Here is a 12626-nt window from a genome sequence, read left to right on the forward strand (position 1 = left end):
TCATTACACAGTTGTAGATCGTGTGGATGCTCTCTGAGGTGTGGCAGTGTTGATTTCTACACTCCAGCAATGTTTCACAGTGCACAGAGGATTATAATAACAACCATTAACTGTTACACAAAACCATCGACAATGCATCATTGGAAAAGCATTGTGCTGAATGAAGTCCTTCACAAATCGTCTTTTAAACTGACATTGCAGGATCGTTGTGGATTCACTGAAACTGCTACAGAAATCAGCACTCTTCTCAAATTCACTGCAACACAACTTCTGACTGTCAAAATAGTTAGCACTTTCATTGCATGCCAGGATTTGTATTTCAGAGAACACAAAGGTAATTGGGTTCCTTACCAAAGGAATGGGCTATCTTTAGCGCCCTATCCCCAGGCAAAAGTGGACGGGGGAGTTTGCTGGCGTGACTCGTCTCCAGACTGGCTCCTCAGGTGTTAATCATGCTGAAACTTCCTCCTGTGTTCTGATTGGCTCATTGTTATTCTACAGGGGTCTGGTGTGTGTGCCTCAATGGCCCCTGGGGGTGTGGTTATCTCAGGGTAAACCACTTCCTGTTTTTCATCATTTTTTTAATTACAACACTGTAAAAACAAGGCAGAGCATTTCGTTATGCATGTATAGTTTGTTATAGATATCTATTATAATATGTTGAAGGTATCATTTAAATTCGAAGCCACAATATAATTAATGATACAACAAAAGGTAGCACATTAATAGCAGTCTTTTATCATCAACTATACAAAAATGGTAGAATACAGAAATCATTGTTTCTTTCAGTATGACTGTATTATGGTAGTGTCGTGCCCCAGTGTTATTTTCTGTCAATCATTTTTATATTTTATTTTCCTTTGGCAAATATATATTTAGATACACCTCACAATACAGGCACGCTAGCTGCAAGTGGTTACACTCTACCTCCCATTTATTATATATACTACATGCCTTTCTGTTATTGTGACAACGGAGCACCATACATCAAAAAACATGCACATCTATAAAGGTTAGTTTCCAAGTCTTATCAATTTCTTCAAAGTACAACAAATCTAACAAGTCGTGCAGCTACAGTGTAGTTTAAGTACCTGCAATTTTCAAGTATCAATATTAATTTTGCAGCACAAATCAAAAAATGTTATCTGCCATGCTGGGCCAAGAGACAATATTTCTTGCAATTCTTCAGATTTTAAACAAGATCATATTTCCAGTTTGCTAGATTGATGGGATGCTCCAACTGGTAAGAGATCATGTGAAAAGCAACACGCATTTACTCACCCAATTAGCACACTATAAGGGTTTAGGCCAGTAGTGCATTTAATTACTGCTGTGCACGATCAAGGAGGAAGGCTGACAACCCACTCGGCTCATATTCTTTGTGTCGCGATTCTGCTCACCTTTGTGGAAATGAAATAGATAAATAAAAAGCCAGCTTTGAATTGTGTTAATTTGTGTGAGTGCTGGTTGACTTACTTTATATTCAGGTTTAATTGTTGGGCAACCACTGCAGTCAGATTGATACAGAACAGACTAATACATACAATAAATCCCCTTTTATCTGAACTGCTCTGAAGACATGGCTCAGTTAAACAGGCTTTTATTTTTGGATAAAACTGGGAGGCAGGGTTGGATAAGGGGTGGATGGATTTTATGTATGTAGATTTCCCCCAGATTGCAGCTCTAAGGAGGCTGTGTGGTCCAGTGGTTAAAGAAATGGGCTTGGAACCAGGAGGTCCCCGGTTCATATCCCACTTCAGCCACTGACTCATTGTGTGACCCTGAGCAAGTCACTTGTTCCGTGTGCTCCGTCTTTCGGGTGAGACGTAATTGTAAGTGACTCTGCAGCCGATACATAGTTCACACACCCTAGTCTCTGCAAGTCGCCTTGGATAAAGGCGTCTACTAAATAAACAAATAAGTCCAGTCACTGGCACAAAGCATGTCCATTATTCTTGTGATACTTGCCATTTAGTAGGATTTTCATATAGGTTTGTTTATTTAACAGACGCTTTTACCCAAGGCGACTTGCATATCCACATTACATTTAGTTATGCCGTACAAATACAGTAGTTTCAGCTTGAGGTTGTGCAGTACATGTATAAGTTGTACATGATATTTTATTCCATTGGATGGACATGGCATGACCTTGAAATTCTCAACACAACTTGTTCATACATAATATGGAACAAACTGGTATGATCGCTTGGCAACCAGCATGCATCTAGAATGTATATACATTTGTTTCGCAGAAGACAAACAAGTAGCACAAGAAACATAAATATATTACATTATCTTTCTGTAGCATGCTTGCAGGTCCAATTTTATTCAACTGATAATCTTTTTGTTAAAAGCATCTTGGATTTGAAATATTACTACACAAAAATGGTTCTGGGCCAAAACAGCCTTTTAGTTACATACAGAATTTAAAGACCAGTTTCAAACCCCTATGTTTTCTTTGTTCATGTAAACACATCCCAATCAGCTGTTTATTTAACAAGTGAACCTATAAAGATTAGCATACAAATAAATGCAACTTCCCAGTATCTCTGCATTATATCCAAAAAACATTGCCATGCTGTTTTGTCATAAAATGATGGCGATCATTGAAATCATAAGGGAAATACTTCCTGTTGATTGGTATGTACACTAAACCAGATAGCGTCACTTATTCAGATTTGTGCATGTAAAACTAGACGACAATGTGTACAAAGCAGGCTACCTGGATTACAGAAACGTGTGCAACACACCACACTCACACACAGATTAGGTCAATTTCTTTTTTTTATTAGCTGTACAGCAATACATTCTCCAGCCCATCTTCTTTTGCCCCCCACAGCTTTTTTCAGTCGACTTTCGACCACTGTAAAAGTTCACACAGTACAGCCAAGTACAAAAATGCATCAACCTAGAAATTTAAGAGCTAAACAAAGCAATTATATGCAATACATATAAGAGGGAATTCCATTCTGAAATCAGCTAAACGTCCTGTAAAAGCTTATGTATTTTAACAAGGGATGAACTTTCATATACAAAGCACCCCCACCTCCCACTCAATGTTACACATTGCCCCTTTTCTTTAAACCCCAGATAAACGCACACATCCAACCTCTAGTTAATTACAGACTCAATTTCAGAGGATCAGGGTTGTAAATCTTCCTTCTCGGTTCATATATAAATGATACAGAACAAGTTAACCTAAACATAATCTTTTAAAATGTACACTTAAAAAGGCTCTTTCCCCACCCCAATTAATATTGTCTGTTTGTGTGCTCTGAAACATCCCAAATCCTTATCTGCAAGCAAAAGTCAAATAAAATTAGAAATTAAAAATAAAAAAAGCCAAAATCCTCCTGCATGATTTTATAGTAATTTTGCACATTTACACACTACAGATTAGCAGAAGTCCAAAGCTACTGTTAAAATGCTGCCCTTCCAGCATTTACAATGTCTTAAATCGCTAGAAAAGGTTAAAATGTAGAAAACAAAACAAATTATTTACAAGAAAGACCTTAAGCAGAGATGCTTTGTACAACATAATCTTAGAGGCTTTAATATTGCAACGCCAAGATCGTTTATAAACTTGAAACACTTATTGAAGTGCGAGGAGAGATTCATAACCTCAACTGGGTCAAATTCACAATGATGCAGAGTATACCCATATTATAATAATGTGACGGGGATGACAAAGAATACAACCTTCCCCCACTACAGCAGTGATATAACCAGGACTGTACAAAGCATCTTGCAGTTTCAAAATGAGCACTGTGAAAAATGCAACCACTTGCCCCCTACTTCACACCCACTTCACTAGATTCACAGATAAATGGTGGTCTTAATATCGTCCCTTCACCGCTCCACTCCCCCACTATCGTTCAATTAAAAAAAAAAAAAAAGCAACCCAGCGCACTGCTTAGCAACTCTTCACGGCGCTCAAGAGGTCTAAAGAAAAGCAAGTACAGAAGCATAACAAAAACAAGTTGCTTTTGAAAACATCCTGGGCCAAAAACAAACAAAAAAAAAAGTGAATGGGGAACAGAGAAAAACACAGAACACAAGCATGTTGCTTCTCTCCCATCACCGGTCCATCATACTGAGAATCATTTCCGGGGTCAGATCCCCGTTGGGAGCCGCCTCCACTACAGGCAGCTGGACCGCCTCGCTCTTCATTTCCTCCAGGGGCGCCTCTGGCTCCTTCTTCACCTCCACGATGATGTTCTCAATGGTACCAGTAGACTCATCTTCAACCTGTATGATGGCTGCAGCTAAGGGAGGGAAAGAAATTAATTAGTTTACTACTTGAATGCACAACACATTGCTCCAGTGATTGAAACTTCTAAAAGAGAGAAGATATTAAAGTTAATATATTTATTAAAAATAACAATTTATTTAAAATCAGTAAGTAATCTGCCACAACATGTGTTAGTTCAATGAAAATAAAGCCAAACTATATCACCAATTTTAAAACACTGCCTTTTGTTGGCATGTGGAGGCTACTGGAGGCAGGTCTCTGAACCTCAGGAATGCAGTGAAGCACACTTACGTGGAGCAGGTTTTGGTGTGTTAGCCTTGCCAGGGGGCCGGCCTCGTTTTCTCTTAACTGGGGTGGGCTGAGGGGTAAGTGGTTCCTCCTCGACCTCCACAAGATCAGCTTGAGCTTCAGCCTCCGCCTCCGCTTCAGCTAGGTCGTCCTCATCCTCCTCCTCAATGTCTTCCAGTTCGGGATCTGCATGCTCCTCTGAAAAAGGAAGGATTCTGTAAGCACTATGTCTACAGACAGAGATGGCGTTTGAGTCTTTGAAACTGGAGGTCAGCCTTGTCCACTATGAGCAGGGAGAAAGAGAAAGAGAAAATAAAAACAAAACCACACACTGGGAGTTATTTGGCTCTTACCGCTATCATCATCATCATCATCTTTCTTGCAGCGCATTTTCTTCTTCCTTCCAACCCTGGTCTTTTTAGGTGTGGCTCCGTTCTCCCCTTCCATGGAGTCTGGTCCACAGCAGTTCTCTGCATGCCGAGCCATGGTGTTCTGAAAAGGGAAAACATTGCTTTAGTAAGAAATATAAGTTCACATTAAAAACATCAATTCAATTGTTAAGACCTTTTCTTTCTAAAAACGTACCCTGCGTGTAAATGTTTTACCACATTTGGTGCAGACAAAGGAGGTGGGCACAAAGCTGGGATCATGGTAACGCCTGAAGTGCATGTCCAAAAGCTGTTTCTGCCTGAAGGTTTTGTCGCAATGGCTGCAGGCATACGGCTTCTCTCCTGTATGGGTTCGTTTGTGCATCACCATGTGGCGTTCCTAAGAGCAAGCGTCAATTTTAAATTGGGAGCTGTATTCCGCGGGTTAGATTAAGAATCACTATAAACACAGATTGAGATTTAGCAGCACATTCACATTTACTCTTCTGCAACCATTCAACAAACCATTAAGTACCGTTTAGAAGACAAACAAACACAAATTGTGCTAAAGCAGGTCACAAATTTTCCTAGAACACTCACACATTTGCTCTCCATTAGTTACCTATATTGGAAAATAGGGGACCAACATCATGAATAAGCAGAAGCAACTCAGGCATTACTAACTTCAGTAGTTCAATCTGATTCTGCATTAAGCTGCCAATACAAAATGTATCTATTAAAAATGGGCAAAACACAAAAGGCCGTTTGAGTGGCGCTGCTCAAGCACATCTCCTAGTGTGTTTCTCTCTCGCTCTCCTCACCTGTCTACAAGCATAGTCACACAGCTCACACTTGAAGCGCTTCTCGTTCTTGTGAGACTTCTGGTGTTGAATTAGGGCATAGCGCTCATGGAACACAGCTTCACAGTAACGGCACTTCTTCCCCTGCTCAATGTACGAGTGCTGCTTTCTCAAATGAACACCTACAAAAAGAAAACACACAAAACGAACAAGGCTGAATTTCAAATCGTACACATAAATATCAGGGAATGTATAAGACATACCAGCTTACATTGTTCCTCTGTGAAGCATCACACACAAACTCGTGATATTACAGTATTGCACATTACAGCAATGAATGGCTTACCCAGGTCACTCTTCCTGGCAATTACAGTGTCACAGTGAGGACAATGAAATTTGGCCACGTTCTCTGTGTGTTTCTGCAGAATGTGCATCTTCATAGTGCCGCTCTGAGTGAAGCGAGCGTGGCAGATGTAACATTCGTAAGGCTTCTCTCCTGCATGGGTGGGGGAAATAAAAAAAGGCAAGTTAATAAACAGAATTCCTCACACAGGCGCAGCCCAAAAAGAAGATGCCTGAATGTTGTGTTCTAACATGTTTCTAAAACCACCAAGACAGCCCCTTTTATTCTCTGCAAGCCTAACTGTGGCTCTTCGCACCTGCTTGGTTATGGAGTGCTTACCCGAATGGGTCCTCATGTGTCTCTTCAGTTTGTAGGTGTCCCTGCTGGCATAGCTGCACAAGCTGCACTGGAATGGGCGCTCTCCAGTGTGGGAGCGGATGTGGCGTTTTAACTTGCTGACCTGGGAAAAAAGTCAAGCCAGCTGATGAGGACACACAGTTCTTTAAAAGAAGATCAGGCACATTATTCATTAGGCTTCTAATCAACCGGTTACTATTACACTAAATAATAAGGTGCCAACATTCTGTGGGGGAGGAAGCCGCAGAGATTCTGAGTGTAGCAAAAGCTAGTACAATACAGGAAACTGGGACTGCTAAACCAGTATGAAACATAAGTTTATAACTTCATATCTGCATTCCCTCACCTCTACACTGGCATAGTCACACATAGAGCACTTGAATGGTTTCTCATGGGTATGTTTGTAGCGGCGATGTCTGACCAGCTCTCCGCTGGTCACAAAGGCCATGTCACAGTCTTGACATTTGTGTGGTCTGGTTCCTAAAGGAGAGAAGCAGAAAAATACACACACACACATTTGAAGCAACCTACAAAAAGCAAATATCTATTGACATCTTGTGGAGATTTTAAAGCTGCATTTTTACAAAGAGCATATTACTGCTGTGTTACTACACTGGGGGGGCAAATGTTATTGAAAGGCAGACCCCGAGTTCAAGGCTCCATGAGAAAGCATACCTGTGTGGGTGTTAAGGTGGTTTCTTAGCAGCGTCACAGTTCTGAACGCTCTGCCGCACAGGTGACATTTGTGAGGCCTTTCATCAGTGTGGCTCTTCATGTGCCGATCCAGATTCGAACGACGGGGGCAGGTGTAGCTACACAACTCGCACTGGAATGTTTTCTTCACACCTGCAATGAACAGAAATAAAACAAAAACAGTAATGAAATTAAGCAATTGAATCAATAGAATAGCTGGCAGTCTATATGTATCATATAGGTGAGGATATTGCCTAGTTGACATGTAAAATCCTCCCCATGTCATGACAAACACACCTTTCTTTTTAATCTTGGTTGGCTTGGGCTGCTTCATATTCCCCACCACTTTCTCAGCGTTGACTTCTGAAAGCAGGCCCTCCTGCTGCTCCTCTTCAAAGTCATAAACAGACACGTCCATGTCCTTGCCCTCTTCGGTGTTATATCGCAGTTTGCTCTTTTTGGTTTTCTTGGACTTCTTGGAGGGCGGCTGGTAGTCGGGATCCTTCTGCCATGTGCTGTCTTCGTTCTGTTGGGACTGCTGCTGTTGCTGCTGCTGCTGCTGCTGCTGTTCGATCTGCTGCTGTTGGTGGTGCAGCTCTTCTTGCTCCACTGTCTCCACCTCCCCATTGGCACCCACCTTGACCACCTGGAAGCCCTCGGGCAATGGCAGTGTGTGGCAGATCACTGGATCCCCTTCTTTGGGCATGTTCTCGTAGGTGCCCTGGAACTCCTCCACAGTGGCAGAGCTCACCGGTACAGACACTGGAACAGGCACCTGCACCAATTGCAGCTCCCCAAGGTTGATGGGCTGCTCCTCCATATTGACCACCTGCAACGTAATTATCTGGGTTTCATCCACTGTGGTCTCGCCTCCCTCCTGGTGCACATCAGTTTCCAGAACTTCTGTCTTCATCTGGAGTAGGGTGGGGTCCAGCTGCTCCATCAACACCATATCCACACTGCTGTTGACATTGACGTCCTGGACCATCTCTCCAGCCACCTGCTCTTCTGATCCGTCCGGCTGGCCCTGCACCAGGACGTCACTCTCCTCCTCCGGACCCCCGTCGCGCCTCCTTTGGTACGTCTTGCGCTCCTTCCCTTTGGAGAAGGTCTCTCCTTCATCCACGACTGCTTCATTCTCATCTGTCTCCATGGTTATAATCTACAGCAAATAAAAAACAAAGGAGTCTATTTATGAGAGACATGTCTAGTGCTATTATTATTAGATTGCTACAATTGTCTAGACCCCAAATAGATTTGTGTTATGTATACAGAAATAAAAGAAATTAAATGTAAAACTGGTTTGGTTTTAAGTTTTAAAGGGGAAAATAAATTTTAAATATAAAACCATCCCAGATAGTTCATAGATAGTTTATTTGGAGGACCCAACATGTTCTTACTGAAAAAAAGCTTTAAAAATACTATGCAATATTAACATAAAATATGAAATATAATTTTCTTGATCTAGTATTAATTTATTAACGCAATAACAGTATAACCCTTCTTGGCGAAGATGCAGCAGAGCATTCCTGACTGCATTAGTGTGGACGCACCAAAACAGTCAGATTGTTGGCCTTGTGTTTCCAAGTGCTGCTTTCAGACAGTCACCCAGCAGGGTTATACGACTTGTAAATAAAATTATAGAGTCAATTGCTTTCTACTCTGTACATGCTTGTTCCAAGATTACCTGCACCAGCAATGGAAATTTCATCTTTCTAAAAATCTGACTTCACTGATGACCTCAGCTGGAACCTGTCTGAACACTTGCTGACAACTAGCTATACTGCCACCTGTTGAGAGTAAGATGTTTAAAAACACTGCATGCATTGTTTCTTATAACAGATGTAGTCAAAACTTATTTAAAAAAATATTTGTTGCACACTACGCACTTCCTATATTAAAAGTGCTGCATCACAAGACTAATCGATGTTGGCCCTGTGTTTACATAGAACACAATATAAACATTACATTTTGGCAGTAAAATCATTCAATTGCTGCACTTTTGTTTGCTTAGAGCGGACTCTGTATATTCGTTAGATGGATATTTGTAATCAGCCAGTGTGGTTAAATTACCTTGCCATTGGTTTCTAATTAAACATGTAGCCTAACAATGCATATTTAAAAGCACTACCTTATTCTATTACAAGTTACTATTCAGCTAAATGTATTGTGTTGTTTTGCAAAGGCTGCAATGAAATACAGTTAGGATCTAAAGTGTTCTGGCAAATAAAACATTAATTTTACTTTGATTGCATGCATTTCAAATAATTTCCTACATTTAATCTAGGCTGTTCTTAAGTAAATACTTGTTTAAACTATGGAACCCCAATATTTTATATCTATAAATCCTTTAATTCGTACATAACGCAACTTAAAATAAATGTATAAAATACAATCAAATAAGGTATTACATTTACTGATGTAAATAAATAAATAAATAGCCCACTTAATTGAAATTTAAAAACACATTCGTGTTTTGATGGACTACACACACACACTAAATAATAATTTTGGAGGGAATAGCCATAGTAGCTCTAACCAAAAAAAGAAATAAAAAAAGGTATATCACATAAAGAAATTACGTTAACGATTCCCAACACAAAAAAGCCATAAAATTGAACCATACTCTTAGTTTCACGTCTGACGAAAATACATTTGGCTGACTGTTGCATTGCAACCTCTGTCCTAAATTACGCTTTTGAACCAGCCAGATCGTAGAGGGAGCTCTCAAGTGTTTATCCGATTTCGACGTTAGGTGGAAAGGTGGCCTGTTTGAAAATAGGCGTACCATGCAGCAAGACCCACTACCTAGTTTGAAACACTGTTGGGAGGTGGCGGGGTTTAATAGTTTAAAAAGGTAAATACCCACATATGCAATTGTACTTTAGTAGCTCGAACTTAAATAATATAAATTTACAACTAATACTAAAAAAAGCACGCTTCTGATTAATAAATATGATACACGATCTGGTTTGCATTGCCAGTAAACATTAACCAGACGTGGTGAAGTAAGGCGTAGCTAGCTGGCCTTTCCGATTTTAGATTGCATTGTACAGTACAGTACGTGTGTATTTAATCACTGCTGTAAACATATTTAAGAAAAGGTCACAAAAGAAAAGAAATTAATAAAAACAGGTTGGTATCGACCAAAGAAAAAGGCAGCATACATACGGCTTATCGAAACCACAGAATCGAATGTAACATGTTTTGGGGGGAAAACACATTTGTATTGTACAGCCTAGGATATACAACGACCATCCTGCTATTTGAAATATTTGCAAAGAAATGTTTTGATGCATTAATATATCTAAATTCTGGAATCAATTATTCCTGCCAGTAGCAGGTTTCTGTCTAAAGAGGAAACAAAGAAAAAAGAAAATGGACGCCTGGCCTAAACATGCCTCCAAAAGAGCGAAGCCTTTAAAAAATCCATCCGTAGCTAAATATTACCTAATTAGGACTGCAAACGAGTAAATACTTGAACATTATCCCGAACTTCTGGGTTATAAATGTTTTTTCCTAAATTTTCAATAACGATAGAGGGAGACAAACACCCCCCGCCAGCCGCCAAGACCGGAGCCCCATCGTGACACCTAGAGGCCGGAGAAAGCTCCTGCAAAAAACCCCTTTTTCGAAAAAGTAACGCATTTCTACCTGCTTTTTTTCTGTGTAATTTCTCCTTAAATGTAAGTTAAAGCACAGGCTCGTGTCTGGTTTCTGTCGACGATGACGATACGCAGCGTTCAGCTCCTCCGGTGCTTTTAATCCTCTCCCGCTATAGCAGAGTAGGCTCTGCACAAAATGGCGGCCTGGAGCCGGTGACTGCGCCTGCGCGGAAAGATTCGCCCAGGGGACGGGAGGGGGGGGGGGTGAAAGCAGAGCATTGTGGGGATTGGTCGAGAGAGGCGCCACTTTTGAATCCGAGCGTCCCTACGTCATCGTAGCTGTCGTGTAACGGTTGTCATGACACACAGACGTAGCCTTCACACACGAAGATGTTTACTGCGGTTCCAGGGTATGTCAAGTACTGATTGTTAGACACCAGAGTTTATAACATTACACAAATAATAATAATACACAAACAAGACCTGAATATCACCACAGGAGAGCGTACTTCACAGCGCCAAATTAAAATATGGTTTGGTGTTTTATTTTTCTAATTGTGCTGTGGTTTATTATTTTTAATAGTACGCTATTTTCTTTAAATAAAATAATTCAATCTTATTAAACATTTTACCTGTTTATATTTTATTGTATAATCTCCCAATTCAGAGTAATGAAACACCCAGATAAACACATCTGGTGCTATACCTGAATGAGGTACACCCTTCGTTTTGTTTTTAATACGCTGGTTGAATCCGAGTCACAACACCAAAAAACACCGTGTAGAGCTTGCTAATGCAAGTCATTTTTGGTGATCACTTGTAGCTTTTAAATATGTCTTATTGTATTCAAATTTGTAATACAAAACTGTTATTAGTGTGCTCAGCAAGTTAATCGAGTAATTTCGTATTAAGTTGCGTTGGAGCCATTCAAAAATAATATAAACAATGGATTCTGTGTTTAATAATTCTGATTATGTGTATATCACATGTTTTAAGGTAGCGGCTTTTTTATTTTTTGTGATCTGGCTTTTTGTACATTTAACACGTTTTGATTAGATGACAATAGAAAAAAACACCAATGTTGTTATGCTAATATGCAATAAATACACCGACGTTTAATTTTTAAATATGATTGTGTTATTAAATACTGTTATTTTAACGGCTTCAGAGTTGCTACGACGTCAGTGAATTGAAGAAAAAAAGTGTCCCAGTTTTTCACTCTGGAAATCTGGTCAATCTAATCCTGCAGGCCAAATGTGCAGCTCTCTAAACAGCTGGGTGAGGAAAAGCATACGGGAGCCGCAGCAAATACAGATCCTCTGTGTCATGTCAGTCTAGGGCTAAACTAATGGGAACTACAAAAAAAACATTACATCAACCAGATACCAGCACCGCCCAACTCACATCCGTACCAGGGACCCCATGGAATTAGAAGATTAAATCAACTGTGTCCCAGCCTTCATATAAAATCCTATATTCTTGTTTTAAAAGGAATGTAGCAGAAAGATATCTTCCAAATACTCTTATAAGATTGTTTTTTATGTTGTTTTTTTAATTATGGAACCTTTGTTGCAAAACAGCTCAGTTTTTTTTTTTTTTTTAAATTGCCTTTCTATTTGTTATGTGCTACACTACTGTTTGAGGTCTCAGAAACAAACACCTGCTCATTCACTGCCAAACAAATGCAAATTAGATGCCGGCGAGCCTTATTGTTGCCAAGAAGAGTTGTAATAAAGATGAATCACCGACTAAATAAAGTCTGCGAACTCATAGGCTATACACAGACTGCACAGACACGTGGGTTTTGAAATTAACATTAATAGCAGCTACTATAGTCGTGGTGGTGGGGGGCGTCAATTGGGATGAAATTTGGATAGGATGTACAGTTCAGCACACGTTTATTATGAGTTTCCAAATCTG

General features: G+C 40.1%; 1 protein-coding gene across 1 annotated transcript; it reads right to left on the reverse strand.

Annotated features, from left to right (window-relative positions):
- Positions 1-2766: 2766 nt before the first annotated feature.
- LOC131698916 (transcriptional repressor CTCF-like) lies at positions 2767-10972 on the reverse strand. The gene is made up of 11 exons (XM_058993862.1): positions 10756-10972; positions 7399-8263; positions 7084-7254; positions 6755-6888; positions 6391-6511; positions 6055-6204; positions 5730-5890; positions 5126-5308; positions 4894-5032; positions 4544-4738; positions 2767-4265 (listed from the first exon to the last, which is right to left on the reverse strand). The coding sequence occupies exons 2-11, from the start codon at positions 8252-8254 to the stop codon at positions 4078-4080; spliced, it is 2298 nt and encodes a 765-aa protein (XP_058849845.1). The 5' UTR covers positions 8255-8263; positions 10756-10972; the 3' UTR covers positions 2767-4077.
- Between the last annotated feature and the right edge of the window lie 1654 nt (positions 10973-12626).

The sequence above is a fragment of the Acipenser ruthenus genome, chromosome 20, assembly GCF_902713425.1.
Source record: "Acipenser ruthenus chromosome 20, fAciRut3.2 maternal haplotype, whole genome shotgun sequence".
NCBI lineage: Eukaryota > Metazoa > Chordata > Actinopteri > Acipenseriformes > Acipenseridae > Acipenser > Acipenser ruthenus.

What these genes read in the sequence shown, in the direction of transcription:
- LOC131698916 (XM_058993862.1), bottom strand. Translation starts at nt 8,254, where the DNA reads ATGGAGACAGATGAGAATGAAGCAGTCGTGGATGAAGGAGAGACCTTC. An exon ending in AACCAAGATTAAAAAGAAAG is followed by an intron (nt 7,255 to 7,398) that starts GTGTGTTTGTCA and finishes TGTTCATTGCAG; the next exon opens with GTGTGAAGAAAACATTCCAG. An exon ending in GTGACTATGCCAGTGTAGAG is followed by an intron (nt 6,512 to 6,754) that starts GTGAGGGAATGC and finishes CTTTTTTCCCAG; the next exon opens with GTCAGCAAGTTAAAACGCCA.